This window comes from Malaclemys terrapin, chromosome 2, assembly GCF_027887155.1.
Source record: "Malaclemys terrapin pileata isolate rMalTer1 chromosome 2, rMalTer1.hap1, whole genome shotgun sequence".
NCBI classification, from domain to species: Eukaryota; Metazoa; Chordata; order Testudines; family Emydidae; genus Malaclemys; species Malaclemys terrapin.
Genome location: NC_071506.1, coordinates 56,257,215 through 56,273,380, shown reverse-complemented (window position 1 = coordinate 56,273,380; position 16,166 = coordinate 56,257,215). Strand labels below are relative to the sequence as shown.

At 42.9% G+C, this 16,166-nt stretch overlaps 1 protein-coding gene across 8 annotated transcripts in view; it reads right to left on the bottom strand.

Annotated features, from left to right (window-relative positions):
* STAU2 (staufen double-stranded RNA binding protein 2) overlaps window positions 1–16,166 on the bottom strand; it is a 222,734-nt gene that overhangs the window by 119,906 nt on the left and 86,662 nt on the right. For all 8 annotated transcript variants that reach the window (XR_008443743.1, XM_054017183.1, XM_054017187.1 and 5 more), the window contains one exon: window positions 11,201–11,261. Coding sequence is in view for 7 of the 8 variants with exons in the window: in XM_054017183.1 (XP_053873158.1) it covers window positions 11,201–11,261 (61 nt within the window). In the remaining variant the exon portion in view is untranslated. The remainder of the gene's footprint in view (window positions 1–11,200; window positions 11,262–16,166) is intronic.

The window sequence follows — 16,166 nt, the reverse complement described above, 5'->3', positions numbered from 1 at the left end:
AGTAGCAGTGGCAGAGCCACCAGTGCAAAAAGCATCTTCGCTCTTACCCACCATTCCTCTTTGGACAGGTTGGGGACTCCCTCCTTCCTGGCCCATCCCACTTTATCTTCACACTGTGTGGGATTCCCTCCCAGAGGAGAACTCAGCCCTCACCCATCAGAGCAAAGGATTCTGTGTGTGAGGGCCCTTGCCAACCTCACTCCCGCAGAGCCATCATGACAACAAGCCTCCCACAGACATAGCCTCTGCTGCAGTGGTATTGACAGGGCCCCATTGCAGCCGGTTCCTGAGCTAACAATGCAATAAAATGAATGGGGCATTTAACCGTCGTAAAGCCATCACAGGGCTGTCTGCTGATTCAGGAAAATGTCTCTTCATTAGTTACACTGGCTCATGCTATCAAGCTTTTCTTCACAACCACGAGGTCTAGGAACATATTTTTTAACACGAAACCTGATGTTGTCATGTGACTTCCAGGAGATAGTTCTCTAGACATGGAACTGTATCTCAATCCCGCTCTGAACATACCAGACCTAATTCTTTCCCTTCTCTTGTTCAGTACTGTCAGAATACTCCTTTCCCCCCACAGTTTTCAGTCTTTTCTTGTTTCAATGACTCAGAGTCATAGCTTTTCCCTGAACAAGGGGCAGAGCACTGTTCTACTGCCCCTGGAGCACACCGGAAAGCAGATTGTGACTTGGAGACTCAAAATTTGTCTCCTGGTCTCCCCTCTGTGCTGAGGAGAAAGCTACAATAGTTGGTGTGTTGGGAGGGGTCAAGGCTTCGCCCACTTCCTCCCTCACCCCCAGAACACTTCAGTGGAACATGCTTTGCTCCCTGCACTGCAATCTGTACAGCCAGTAGAAGTGTGTGCCTAACTCCTGTGGGCTGCCATGCCTACAGGGCCATGATTTAGCCCTATATGCAATCTGCTTATTTTATAAAATAAACTGATCATTTCAACATTTGAAATTAATCTTCTTTCAGCCAAAGATAGGTTATGTGAGGTCTGATCAATACTTGGGAACTCAATAAAATCAGCCAGCAATAACCACTAAATAGTTTATTTTTAAGACCAAGATTCTACCACACTTACTCATGCTGAGGAATACCGTATTTCTTGATTAGTCCCACTAAAATCAACAGGACGAACTGCGAAGTAAGGTATTTTGCAACGTGAGTGAGGGTATCAGAATCTGGCACTAAATTACTTCACCATGAAGCAATTCACAGGAGACCAGATCCTGTAAGGTGTTGAACATTGCAGATTCACTGGGATTTCCACAGGAGCTGCAGCTGCTCAACATCTCTTAGCATCTGGCCCATCATAAATCCAATTTCACCAAAAAGCCTTGGAGAAATTCTAAAAATAAGGGTGGCTATTTTAGTAACAAGAATGAGTAATTTAAGTATTATTATAAAAATAAATGGTAAAATGGTAAAATTTCTATATTGGAAATAGCTTTTAAGTGTCACTACTTTAGAAAACATTAGTAAAACAACAGAATAGGTAAACACTATGGCCATTATGTACTCAGCAATAGTCTACATATCATCTTGGACTTCGGAAGCAGAAATACTGGCATAGACACCAGCATTATTTACCTAATGCATCTGCCTGAGGTATTTACAGGCAACCAATCACTAACATACAGGCACCAAAAATAATACTTTGTACTTACATAGTGCCATCCATTAAAAGATCTTAGTTATGTGAGGTTAAACAAAGTGATGTTATGTAGCACCCCTATTCAAAAAACAGCTTGTCACAACAACCATGTTAAAAGATAAGTATATTATTTGCTTCTTTACGACTGAATAAGAAGACAAGAAAAAAAATTGTTTTGGTTTGTTGGTGTTTTTTTAACATTATTAACATCAGGTCTGGAGTTCCCTGATTTTGCTGGAAGATTCTCTGCACAACTGGAGAACTACTAGAATTATGACACCACAAGAGACGAGGCTGAAACCTGAGCAGTGGAGAAGGGGATAATTTTTAGTCAGACATTTTAAAATTCTGTTTATGTTGGTTTTGTTTTTATTGTTTAACTCAAACTCTTGACGCACACTGGAGAGAAAAGCTCTTTGTGAAAGTTTCACCACCTTCCCTTCTCCATTTCAAGAATGAGAACTCATGAAAAACAAGTCTTGATATTTTTAATATAAAGAGCAAACAGAAAAAAATAAGGGAATTTCTACAGAATATCCGATTAAACACTCTAGTGGACATGGATTCAGGACATATAGCATTTTTTGAGGCAACGACTTGTGCATTTGGGGTCTGCATAGTAGTTCAGTGTACCAATAGAACTTAAGAATGATCAAGGCTAGCATGTGAGTTTTGAAGGGAGATAACATAAGGCAGAGGACAGGAAAGAGCTGTTATTAACAAAAGTAGATGGGTCAACAAATCAGGGAGTGAGAGCAAATCAGGATAAAGAGCTGACAGTTCAGATGCTTGGAAGAGCAATAAGACAATTTTTGAGGGGTGAAGCAATGAGTCAGTGCTTCAGTGTAACCAAAGAGTGACCTGCATAGGCAAGATCATTCATTAACAGAGTAGAAAGAGGAGAGTGGGAGTTGTGATGATGAAATGAAGGGCATGACCTACGTGTGCGAGAGAAGAAAGAATGAGTAAGTTTAGCAGATGAGGATGGAGAGAGAGTTGGAGTTAAGAAGAAAGATCAGTGAAGTTCTGAGTGAGGATGAAATCAGAGGATAAACCAGTGGGGGAGAGGAAGTTCTGGGGGATGAGATGTTTGAAGTAAGGAAAGAGCTTGGAGGAGAGAATGGAGAACTTGAATAAAGCCTTGGTTAGGATAGCAATATGTCCTCAGCAAAAATGATCCAATTTCTCAAGGAGATGATTATTTTGGGCTGATGATGAGATTGCTTCGCCAGATGTGAAGAGGACCAGATCTCAGTCAAGAGATGTTGAGAGCAACACAATTACAAGGTCACTTGTGGCCACTCTTAACCACAAATGCATATAGAGCTCTCTGTTGGAAATGCTTTCTTATATCTGAACTAATCCTTTAGATACACCAATCGTGCGCAAATGTATTTTCCAAGGGTATGAAGTCTAATGACCTTTAACAAACTCCAATTCTGCAACTACTGAGGAAAAAATGATATGGTCCTCCTCCCCTGCTTTCTCCATAACTCTCTCGTGTCCCATTTGCTGAATAATGTCAGTTTTTCTTAAATGTTCTTCCATCTCCTGTTTAAAATTGTTAGCACTTACTGTTCACGCTGAATGATTATTTTACCCAGACTGCTAAATGCAATTAGATCTCTCCAACACCACAAATCTCATAAGTAACTAATAACACCAACCCTGACACCAGATTCCCAAAATCCAATCCCTGGATGTGACCATATCAGAACAGAATTACATGAATATCTCCGCTTCCCAATCTGATTTTCCTGGGGACTTCAGTGAGCAAGGGAAGATAGTATTCTAGCTCTCTTCCATAGGCTATCAAGGGAGCCTCTTGTCTCAAAATTAGTGTAACTTCTGTACGCACTGAATTGTCACCTGAGCACTTGATGGGATACCAAACTACTGCAAAAGACTCCAGTTCCTGTCTACAGGCTCAGCTGGTGGGACTGACACCTTGGAGTGTTCAGTAATGTTATAATGCTCATCTGGCAGCACCTGTGCTACAAAAGCAGTTGGAGAGTCCTTGTTCTTTGAGCTGTGCCACCTCAAATTCAGTGTTCTGCAGTGTTATCAACCCATCTTATTGTGTCTTTTACTCAGAATGACCATGGAATGGTAGTGTAGAATCTGAGGTAAATGTATAATTAAAAGAGTTATTAAATTATCAATCCACCACCTGGCAGAGCAGATTGATATAAAATCTATACTTTACTTAACCAAAAGTCCAAGAAACAGCAATAATTAATACAAAAATATCACCCAGTGTAAATTATGCACTTGAGGCATACAGAAAACGATACAGAATATTGAAAATAAAAATATAATGCTACCAGATCTGAATTTAACAAATCTGAAATATAAAATAGACACTTTATCCAATAAACTGTGAACAGACTTTGGTTATCATCATCCATGAAAATGTACAGGTGTTAAATTAGCCACAAAAGGGCTCCATTAACATTTCCTGGATGCAAAAGAAACATGGGGAATTTCAAGAAAGACTTAATGAAAATACTGCTATACAGTATATGTGTTTCCACTTAGAAGCCAAGATCTAGAAACACACAAAATGTCATGAAAATCAGTCTTAATTTATTGTGCTATCCTTTTACAAAAAATGTCAAGATGAAATAAAAGAACAAATACTTTCCCTATAATTTAACTATACATTTTCTATCAATAGGGATTATTTCTGTGATATTATTGATTACGTGTAAGCAAAAACAGAAAAGATACTTAATAATGTGAAGGCAATTGCCAAAGTTCCCAATCCTATTCTGTGCAATATAGACAGAAATTTGTTAGTCTCTAAGGTGCCACAAGTACTCCTGTTCTTCTTTTTGCTGATACAGACTAACACGGCTGCTACTCTGAAAGAAATAGTAATGTTCTTTTTAACCTTGGATTTAAGACACTACCCTGACTCACTCTCTCTCTCTAGGCTTATTTTTTACTCGGAAGAATTGCATTAGATCAAATATCTTTGTTCCTTTGGAGTTCATCTGCTCCTGCTGCTTCTTCACCACCTGAAATCATAATCATCTGTTTGTGACATTACAATTAGTTACTGAGAAGATGATTACTTTGTCACAAACAGATGATTATGATTTCAGATGGTGAATAAACAGCAGGAGCAGATGTACTTCTAAGGAACAAAGATCGTGATTTCATGCAAGAGTCCTTAGTAATAAAAGATTAAGGAAGAAAAACAACAGTAAATATTTTACACATAGGTGGAACTGTTTATAAACATAATGTTTTCCATGAGGTAGCTGTGGTTCTTCAATTTTCATTTGGACAACACCCATAAACTGGAGAAGAGACTTCTGTTTAACCTCTGTGAAAAAGTGGAACACCTTTCCTAGGGAAAAATAGTTTGTGCCTTTTTTTGCTTCTTTATGATGTATAAAGAATGCCTGATAGTGCTATCAATTAGGAGGAAGTAGGTTTGAGAAGTCTGCCACAAAGGTGCTTGTTGGAGTATTTAACAGCTGGGAAGAGGGGAAGGGGTAACTGGTCAGCTTCTGGGTACTAGTCCTGGGGGATGCAGAACGTGCAATAAGTGGGTATGTTATAGGAAACAGAGCAGAGGGTATTTTCCAGTGACGACCCACACAAGATACAGTTGGAAAGCAATAGAATCTGTTGCTCTCTTGTAAACAATTTACTATTGTTTCTTTAAAAAAAAAAACAGATAAATTCTCTTTGCTATCCTAGTTTTAGTCTATATAGTTTCCGAAGAAAACACTGCACATCGAGCAGACAAAGAAAGAGAAGGAACACTAGCATGCAAAAGGAAGCTAAAACATAATCCACCAAAGACTCTGCATTCTCAACAACTAGGGCCTAAGCTTAGCTGGAAGAGTAGCTGCTCACCTGTTAAGCTGAATGAGGGCAGCAAGGAGGTACATAAACACCCCAGGGCCCACTTTAGACTCTTACAGTGCCCAGACAGGTTAGTTTTTAGGGGCCCCACTATATGCTATGTCACACCACAGTGATGTAGAGTTCCATTTTCCTGCAATGTTTTGATGTTGTGTGATGTAACTTCATTACATAAATACAATTGGGGGGGGGGGGGCACCCTGCCCAATATACTGGTGTTCTCTCTATCCTCACTCTATTAAAATGAGGATTTGGGAATGAGGAAAATGCTCCCCTTGTTCTCTTTAACCCATCCTATATTAAAACTATTATTTTACCACCACCATATATTAAAATATATATATATATATATATATATATATATGGTGCTGACATTGCAAAAAAAGAGATTATGTACTAGTTACTGTTCTTCAAGAATCACCTCTGTACATTCACACTCATAGGGAGATGGCATTGAGCTGTGGAACGGTCAATGGCACATGCCATTGCCTTAAAAAGTCTGTTGGGGGGAGTGAACTCGCAGGAGTGACGTCATCACACACTCTACATAAAGGGAGTACACCTCTCCAACTACCTCAGCTCCTTCTCCCTAACTGCAAAATCCTGATTTTATACAGAATTCCAAGGTAAGGGGGAAGGTGTGTAATGGGAATAGACAAAGGCCCTCAAAGCTCAAAGAAGACTGTTCTTCAAAATTCGCTTCTGTGCAACGCGACAGTGGTTGGTAATGGGTTCTTCCTGACATCTCTCCCCAGATGGTACAAATAACCATCAAAATGGCCTGGCCTTTTCCAGGTAAAAACAGAATTCCTTGCTTCTAGTGTATAGAAATCAGTTTCTCTTGGGTAGGAATGGTGCTATAAGGAAGAACACGGGTAGAGAATATATTGAGATAGGTGGAAATCTGAGACCATCTTAGGAATGAAGCCGGGATGGGGTCTCATGGTGACCTATGGCCCTTATGGAATAAGATGGAGTAGCCATCAAAGCACTATGCTCATTCACCTTCGTAGCAGATGCAATTGCTCTCAAGAAGGATGTTTTGATTGCTAGATAGTTAAGAGAGGCTTGGGCAAGAAGCTCATAAAGGAGGGCCCTTCAATTTCAGCAGGTCAAGATTGAGGTCCCACAAAGTAGGGAACGTCCTAAGGGGGGGGGGGGGGGGAGAGTACATTTACCATGTTCTTAGGGTATGTTTACACTGCAGCTGGGACAAAAAAACTCTCAGCCAGGCTAGCTTCACTTAAGCTAGTGTGCTAAAAATAGCAGTGTGGACGCTATGGCTCTAGCCACCCAAGCTCAGACTCACGGGATTAGGTGGGCTTGAGAGCCAAATTGCTGTGCAAGCCACAACATCCACACCACTTTTTTGACCGTGCTAGCTCAGGTGGAGCTAGTGCGAGATGGTCTACACCAGCTGGGAGGCTCACTCCTAGCTGCAGCATAGACACACCCTTACAGAATCTGGAGACTGTAGTGTTAGAAGATGGGTTTGTCCTTAACATAAATCTGATGAGCAGATACTTCAGCCATATGGATTTTAAAGAAGCTATAGCTAAGCCTTGAAACTTAAAGAAGGTACTCTGACACTGCAGGGCCCAGCTCAAGATGGGGGGAAATCCTTTACTAGTGAAGTATAGTATACCATATATAGTAAACCATTTCCATGTTGGTTTATAGCATTTCAGGATGGAGTCTTTCCTGGATGGCAAGAAAAAGGCTTGAACCCTCCGAAAGCAGACACATTAGTCGGCAAGTTATCCTCCATGCTGCAAGGTGGAATGCACTCTTGGTTGCGATGCAGAATCCTTTCTTGCTGTTGAGACAGGAGGTCTGGAGATAGAGGCAGCATATATAATGGTTTTCTGGCCAGCTGCAGAAGATCTGGATACCAGTGCTTTAATGAGGGGGAGATGCCAAGATGATGACTGCTGGTGGTGAGGATAATGATGAGGACTAACACTTCAGGTTTTTTCACAAGGCGTGGTGTGAGTCATGCAAATATTATGCATTCTGTATTCTCTCTCTCCTTTACTGACTGCAATGTGTGCATTGTTTGATTGGTTACAAAAGTAATTATTGTAGAAAGAGTACTATGTAATCCCTGTTGTGCACCATGGGATCCCCCGTCTATTGCTAAGCTCTCTAATATAGTCGATCTAGGGGGCTAAACTGTCCTAGATTAAAGTAGGTGTAAACCCTCACCTTGGGGTAAGTAATTGTTTCAAAAAACCTAAAACTATAGACCAGGCTAAACATGCACAGCCAAAAGTTTTCTGGTCTCCAAAGATATAGGCTAGGAATGCATTCCTCCCTGCTTGTTGATATAGTACACGGACATGGTATTGAGTGTAAGCACCTATACTACATGATGCTGCAAGGACAAGCAAAAGGTTTGCAGTCTCGCCACACCATCTGAGCTCCAGTCCAGCAGCAACACATCAGAAGGAATCCAGACCCCACAAGTGTTCAGAAGGCAAGGCATTTGGAGGTCTTGGAAATGCACACACTAGCCCTGATTGGAGGCAATAATGGTAAAAGTGATTGTAGGGATGGCAGGACAAAAGGGTACCCCAGAGGACATTGTCTCGGTCTCTGTTCTCCTACCAGCAAAGCTGCGGGAGTCAGTCTCCTTAGAAGGCTGCATACATTTGGTGTGTGTCTCTCAAATGTTGTGATATAGGTCGATAAGGCCATTAGGCCTAATAGTTTTAGGAAAAATTGTTTGGTCTGTACCAGTATTCCCTGAGAGTTGCCAAGAAGTCTCATATCTTGTAAAATCTCTCCTCTGAGAGAAAGGCTACGTCCTGAGTCCAGAACTGCTGTGATGATCCTTTGTGTAGGTTGATGTATGAATTTTTCCCAGTTGATTCAAAATCTCAATAATTGTAAGTGGCTGTACATCTATTGGATCACTGAGGACAGAGTCTGCTGACAGTGGTCATTAGGAGCCATTCATCCAAGTGAGAGTGGAGAGAGTGCAGAAAACACCGGCTACGAATGTCGGTCCCTTGTATAATTGCTGGGCAAGAAGCATATCCCTGAATGGAACTCTGGTATTCAATATAGCACCAGTGAGGGACAGAGGCTTTCTGAAACAGGGAAAGGGCTATTTTTACTACCTATAATACTATAAATTAACGGTTTACAGCGAACTCTGAAGTAGGGTCAAAGGGATGTCTAGTCTGCAGGTCATGAAGGTGAGTTCTGTTCACTCTCTGTGATGGTGGAAGAGGGGTGCTTGGGGTTTGTACTCCCTTATATAGACGAGAACAATAATGTCACCCTTGTAGGAGATCTCTTGTGCACCGCCCCCAATGAACACTGCTTTTTGAGGTAGTTCCACTGTTCAACGCGAGGGGCACCAGATCCCCACAAGGGGGAATGCAGAGGCTCTTGTAGAACAAATATTAAAACAATTATTCAAGTTCTCCTATGCAGCCAGATTCAAAACATCCCTTTATTTCCCTACATAACTTAAACAAGACTCTGTCTTTCTCTCTGTCTCTATGTACTTCTAGTGTGCTCATCTCTGCAGTATCTCAACAGAACGCAAGGCCCCATGGGTCTAGAACCCAGGCCTGTATCACTACCAGGCAACTGACATCTCCAGGCTGTCACCCAGCAGCAGCTGTAATCAATTTGTGCTCCAAATGCCATGACCTACTATGGACATAGACCCCAGGTTTAATTATGCCGGTGGGAAAGCGCTCTCGTGCCAGCATAGAGCAGCAACACAGGAGACCTTACAGCGGCGTATCTGCAGCGGTACAGCTATGCCACTGTAAGGTCTGTAATGTAGACATAGCCTAACATGGTGTAAAATCCTAGTGAAGACAAGGCAGTCTGTAGTTTTCACATGTGCTAACAGGGTGGTCTGCCCCTTTAACAGCCAGGAGGCTGGGGGCAGTCAGCCCTGTTCAATGATCAGACCCAGCTGGGCTGGAAGCAAGTGATTATAAAAGCCAGAAAGTAGCTCAGTTGAGGAGGAGCTGCAGGTGCGAGATGGGCTCCTGTAGTAGGCCCTGAAGCAGTAGTATTGAAGGGAAGGGTAGGTCCTCCATTCAGCACTGAGAGAGACAAGGGGAAAAGCTGCTGGGTGTTGTGGCTGATCGTAGGCAAAGGAAGTGATTTTTGTTTTGATGTTTTGCCTAAGTTTTATGTTGCACAATAAAACTGTGTCCTGAAAGAGACTTGGGCATGGCACAGTGTCTTTCCTGGGCTGGGGAAACAGGCCTGCAGGCCAGGGCCGGCTCCAGGCACCAGCCTGGCAAGCAGGTGCTTGGAGCGGCCACTCCGGAGAGGGGCGGCACATCCAGCTATTCGGCGGCAATTCAGCGGACAGTCCTTCACTCCCGCTCGGAGCGAAGGACCTCCCGCCGAGCACGCTTTTTTTTTTTTTTTTTTTTTGGCTGCTTGGGGTGGCAAAAACCCTGGAGCTGGCCCTGCTGCAGGCTATACAGGTAAACCCTGGAAGCAACGTAGAGTTTACCTCAATCTGCTACTGTGAAAATTACAACTACTATGGCCTTGTCTACACTACCAAGTTTTGTTGCCAAAAACTGCCTTTTGGTGACAAAACAGGAAGAGCGTACACACTACAATGTGACTTTTGTCGTGAAAAATGCCCAGTCTTGGCGACAAAAACCTTTCCACCCCTACAAGAGACTTTTGTCTTTTCCCTCCCTTTACTGTCGACAAAGAGCCAGTGTAGACACTGCTGGTTGTTTTGTTGACAGACCTGGCTTATGCCAGTATCCCACAATGCCTGCCCTGATTGCTCTGCTCAGTGTTTTGATCTCTGCTGCCCTGCAGGCATGAGCCCCTCCCCTTTCACAGCTCCGGGAAGTATCTGTGTGCTGCTCCGTTTGGGGAATAAACAAAGAGCAAATCATTGGAATGCTCCTGTTCTGCCCTGCACTAAGAACACAGCAGCAGGCAGACTGCTGCTTCAGGGGGAGGAGGGCAGACTGCTGTGCTGCTTTGCCATTCCTCAGCATGGAGAGCAAACAGAGCTTCTCATGATGCTGCTCTTGGCAGCTGAGGGGGCTGTGGGAGAACTCGCCCAACGATCAGCTCTTTCTTCCCACAACACTGCACTGTGGGATACATATCTACGGTGCATTGCTCATGCTGTCGATAATGGTGTCCCCAATGTGGACATGATCTGTCGAGAGAGGGAGCAAGTGTAAACACTCTTTGGCGATTTTTGTTTTGTCGACTTTTGGGTGTCGACATAAGTTTTATCAACAAAACTTGGTAGTGTAGACAAGTCCTTTGTCTTCACTAGGGTTCTAGCTCGTGTTAATTGCCATGTATGAGCTAACCTGAGTTCAGAAAAAAACTCTCTCTTATGAAGACAATGCCTAACTGGCTCTATAATTAATGCATTTCAAAATAAGCATGAAAATCCACTCAGTTTTTAAACAAAGAATATACCATTTTGCTCTTGCTATAGTATAGCACACTACCATGTCTATACTCGTGAGGCAGATACACAACAGAAAACTTTTCAGACAATTTCTGATAAAAAAGACTAACTAAAATGTCCATAATGACTAGAGAAATCATTTTAGTTGTTTCAAATAATCAAATACCTAATGGGAAGGTGCCTAAAAGTTAAATATGAATGAATATAAGAGTAATACTCACTGTTACTCGTTGGCTCAGGAAACCCGACATTTGGGCCATTCCAGCCTTTGTTTTCCCCTGGCTGGCACAGTTTAAAAAAAAGGAAAGAAAAAAAAAGAAATAAGTCCAGCACAAATATATTTTTACAGAAAGTATTAAAGAGTTTTGTGAAGAAACATTTCCATTTTAAAAGAGTAGCTATTTGAATTGACCAAAGCCAAACAAGCACATGGAGCGGTCCTCTACAAACCTGCCCACACAGCTCTGCTTGAGCACCTTCATTTTCACTTGAAACAGGTTCTTCCAGTACTAAACCTCCCCATGAATAAACATTACCAGCTACAGGCCAAAAGATCAACAATAAAGAGGTGAGCACCATTTCACCAGGGACTAGGCTCAGATTAGCAAACATGTTTAACTTTTGATTATTCAGTGTTGTTGCAGCGAGGGTCTCAGGATATTAGAGAGAGATATGGGACCATTCACAGTGAGGTGGCCCATTAACACTCCTGTAGTCATAGGAAAAAAAGGAGGGTTAGTGGGTTACAGACTGTTGTAATAAGCCATAAATCCAGTGTCTTTATTAAGACCATGATTTTTTGTGTCTAGCCCAGTTATGAATTTAAGCTCCCAAACTCCTCTTTTCCAAGTGTTGTGGAGGTTTCCTTTGAGAATGAGGACTCAGAGATCAGATATAGAGTGATCGCTTTGTGAAAAGTGTTCACCCACAGGTGATATGGTGTGTTTGTCTTTTATTGTTTTCCTGGGTGAATTCATCTACGAATGTAGTGATTGTCTGGTTTCACCCACATAGTTGTTATTGGGGCATTTAGTGCACTGGATGAGGTACACCATCTGTTGTGATAGGTATATGTTGTGGTGGGTGTTGATCACTGTAGCAGTGGAGATATGTCTCTAAATTTTGCATCTGTTATTCTGGTGGGGTCTGGTGCCACTTTGAGTTGCTGTGTCCTGGTCTGTGGGGAGCTTGCTTCTGACGATGAGCTTGGAGAGGTTGGGAGGTTGCTTGAAGGCCAGAAGCGGGGCTGCAGGAAAGATTTTATTCAGGATGGGGTCATTATCAAGTATGGGTTGTAGTTGTTTGATGATACCTCATATGGTTTCCTTAAAACGTGTGCTAACTACTTATGCTAAACTATTTGATCTTGTATTTAGCTCTGACACTCTTAGTACCTTTCCCAGACCTGAAGGAGAACTCTGCGTAGCTTGAAAACTTGTCTGTCTCACCAACAGAAATTGGTCTAATAAAAGATATGAAGGGTACGTCTTCACTACCCGCCGTATCGGCGGGTAGCAATCGATTTATCCGGGATCGATATATCGCGTCTCGTTAAGACGCGATATATCGATCTCCGAATGCGCTCACCGTTGACTCCGGAACAGCGAGCGGCGGTAGCACAGTCAACGGGGGAGCCGCGGCCATCGATCCTGCGCCGTCTGGACCCCAGGTAATTCGATCCAAAATACTTCAACTTCAGCTACGCTATTCGCGTAGCTGAAGTTGCATATCTTGGATCGATTCCGCCCCCGAGTGTAGACTAGCCCGAACTCACCTACCTTCTCTCTCTCTAACTTTTGATTAGTCAGATTTAAAACAAAATGCCATGAGACATTCCTTCTACAAGTTCCCCAGGGCCAGTGGAGTGCCCAAATGGCACTATCTAGCCTTCAACTTAAGAACTCACATGCTGGAATAGACCAATCTCACCCAATATCTGGCCAGCAGTCAAAATCAGATTTTGTGGAGGAAGCTGTAAAATTGTCAAAAGACAACTACTGTAATTTTATAATATTACGCCAGATTGGGATTAATTTACTCCAATTTCCATTATAAGTTGCTAGTGTCAGTAGATAGCTATTTTGAGAAGGCCAGTGGGTCTAACGTTGGGTATCTAACAACTCACTCCTATTTTGAAAACATGAATAAACACATAACTTCAAAGATAAGGCATTCTTAAGCCTCTCACAATTGTAACCTTCCAGATTTCTATGTGAATGTGGAGACAAGTCCCAGCTTACCAATGGACTGTGTTGCATCTCACAATCAGCTCAAAGACTGTCTGGCTTTCCTCAGTGTGGATCAAACGGACCTCTTAAAATTTCCATATGGCTTTACATGGGCGCAGTGGCCCCACAGCAGTGCCGCCTTTGGGCCATGACTAGGTCATGTAGTTTGTCTCTGGGAGGCAGGGATGGCAGTAGACTGAAATGGCCAAAAGGCAGGGTTACACATTTTTCCAAAAGGTGGAGATTTATGACAATGACAGAGTCCTATCCTGAGGATTTTAGCTTATCTGGTTCTCCCTGCCTCCCCTGCAGCATTAGCAGAACCCTCTTTGCCCTACAGTGCTGTCACTGTCTGGCCTCCATCTCCTCCTACCTGCTCTTTCTCTCTCCATGTTCTGTTAGGGCCTTGAAGGGGGAGTTACTGCAGCTTAGGGTAGCACTAACTTATAATGCAGACTACATCATAAGTTCTGCTTTCCTGAGAGGGGAACATGTCATGTAGAGCAGCTGTTCTGATTATTCTTCCCCAGTCACACCTCTTCAGCTATGTGGCACCAAGCTCCAGCATAGGGACTATTAATGAAGTCAAGCAGATACACAATGGGAAGGAAGGATGAGAGTGCAGAGCTCTTTTTCCTTCAGACTGGTCATCCCCTTCCACACTTGAACGTCACAGGATTTCTATGGTTTGGGTTCCAATTCACATCATGCAGCAAAGAGTAGCATACACACATTGAAAAGAAGGCAACAGATAGCTGTTTAAATTAATAGGCCATTTGAAATCTGTAGATAGGTTTGTGTTTAGTATTCTATGTTACAACAGAATGGGATTGCTATGAATCTGGAGCATAACCACAAAATCTGCCAAGAACCTGGATGGAAACTAGAGATGCTAACATTTCCAACTCCCCTTTCACTCCTCTCTTTACTGTTTATTAACTTCACCATGATAGGGAGTTTAACAAGAATTCCATGCACAAGTAAGTCATCTTCAGTGCAGTTGTCTCACATTAATGCCACCTACAGTGAATGGACCTCTCTGGAAGCAATGAAGTGGCAGAAAGAAAAGCTGGTTAAAATTAAAATATTGCAACTCCCTGATCCCATCCCCAGATTTGGTTTTCTCAGTGTGAGATGGGATTGGGTGAAGTGAAGACAGGTCAGGGAATCTCTTTCTTGTTTTAGCACTCTGCCTAAGGGCCAGCTACACTACAGATCCAGTGCTCTCTTGAGCATCGGGTTGGGAGGGGCCAGCTAACACAACCAGCAGGGCTCCCTGGCCTGAAGTTAGCATGGCCAGTGGGCTGGAGATGTGACCAAGACCGCATCTCCTCCCTGGCTCCTGCTTGTGTCATCCCTGCCTCCCAGAGACAAACTACATGACCTAGTCATAGCCCAAAGGAGGCATTGCTGTGTGGGCCACTGTGCCCATGTAAAGCTATGTGGAAATTTAATAGGTTCATTTGATCCACACTGAGGAAAGCCAGACTATCAGTCCTGGAAGCAATATACTGTACCTTTGCAAAGCAGCAGTGATGGCTGCTTCTGACTGTTGTGCTGGAGTGCCCTCCTGAGCCATTCTGCCTGTGTCTACTCTACACAAGCCATCCACTCTGCTTCCCTCCCAAAAGTGCAGATCATGTGCCTCCTCAATAAAAATGATGCAAGCACCATCTCCTCCCTATGGCTGAATCTGCACTCAAAAAATTGGGATCCATAATTCCCCAGCAGCATAACCTGACTGTGTTGGTAGAAGCTGTAGTACAGGCAGAAAGAGCTCAAGCATTTTTACCACCATATTGTCTAACCTACTCTGCATAAGCTTGGATGACATGGTGGGAAGAAACTCCTGAGTTCTGTTTATATTACATCTTCCATTATTACCCCCACTGGTGAGGTACAATGAAACATTGCCCTACAGAACAAACATTTTCTCAGGCCCCTTTTTATCGTATGTATGAAGATGAAAAATCTTCAGAATGACTCCCTCCCAAGAGTGCCTAAAAAAATTGTTCTAGGGAAACAAACATTTGGTAGTGATACAGCTTTACTATGTGTTAGACCTGGGAGCCTGCAATCAGGTCTAAGGGAGTTACCACCAGACTAGTCTTCAAGGATAATGAGATAGGAGGTCCTGAAAACTTTTTTCTGTTGTAACATGGGATTATGGTATGGAAAATGTTGAGAACCAGTGTACTGTATTATAAGAATGACTCGTTGCTGGCAGAAAGAACACTGCATCTTCAAGCAGCATGATGAGATTTTTCCCCCCCTAGAGTGCTGGACTTAATTTAGCTCTTAGGGCTTGTCTACACTATCACTTAAGTCGATGTAAGTTACATTGCTCACGGATGTGAAAAAGCCACCTCTTTGAGCAATACAAGTTACATCGACTTAAAGCGGTGCCTACACTGCACCATGTTGCTGAGGTGGAGTAATTATGCCGACAGGAAGGCATTCTCCTGTCAGCATACTGCATCTTCACCAGATGCGCTACAGCGGCGGAGCTGCATCAGTGCAGTTGCATCAATGTAGCGTGGTAGTGAAGACAAGCCCTTAGTTTCTTTACTACCTCTCCCGAAGAGATGAGGCTAGACCTGACGTGATGTACTGCAAACGTCTGTCACATTAGTAATAATGTTACTACTAAGCTCCTGCCACTGAAGAAAACAAGACTATAAGTTAAGTTATATTATGCAAGCTGGATTCCTTCTTTTTCTGTTTTTTGTTAGCTTTTTCTCAACTGACACAGGTTGGAGTCTAGACAAGCTTTCCAAAACAAATTTATCACACTGCTAACATAGGGCCTGACTGTACCTTATAGGCAGAGTGGGGTGCTGGGGGTAACATGGAGCTGAACTGCCAATGGGATTACTGGGAGACATTCTCAATGTCATCCAGAGCACCTGTACATGTAGCATGCCTGCTACTAAACCCCTTTATGTGTAGCTTCCCTACT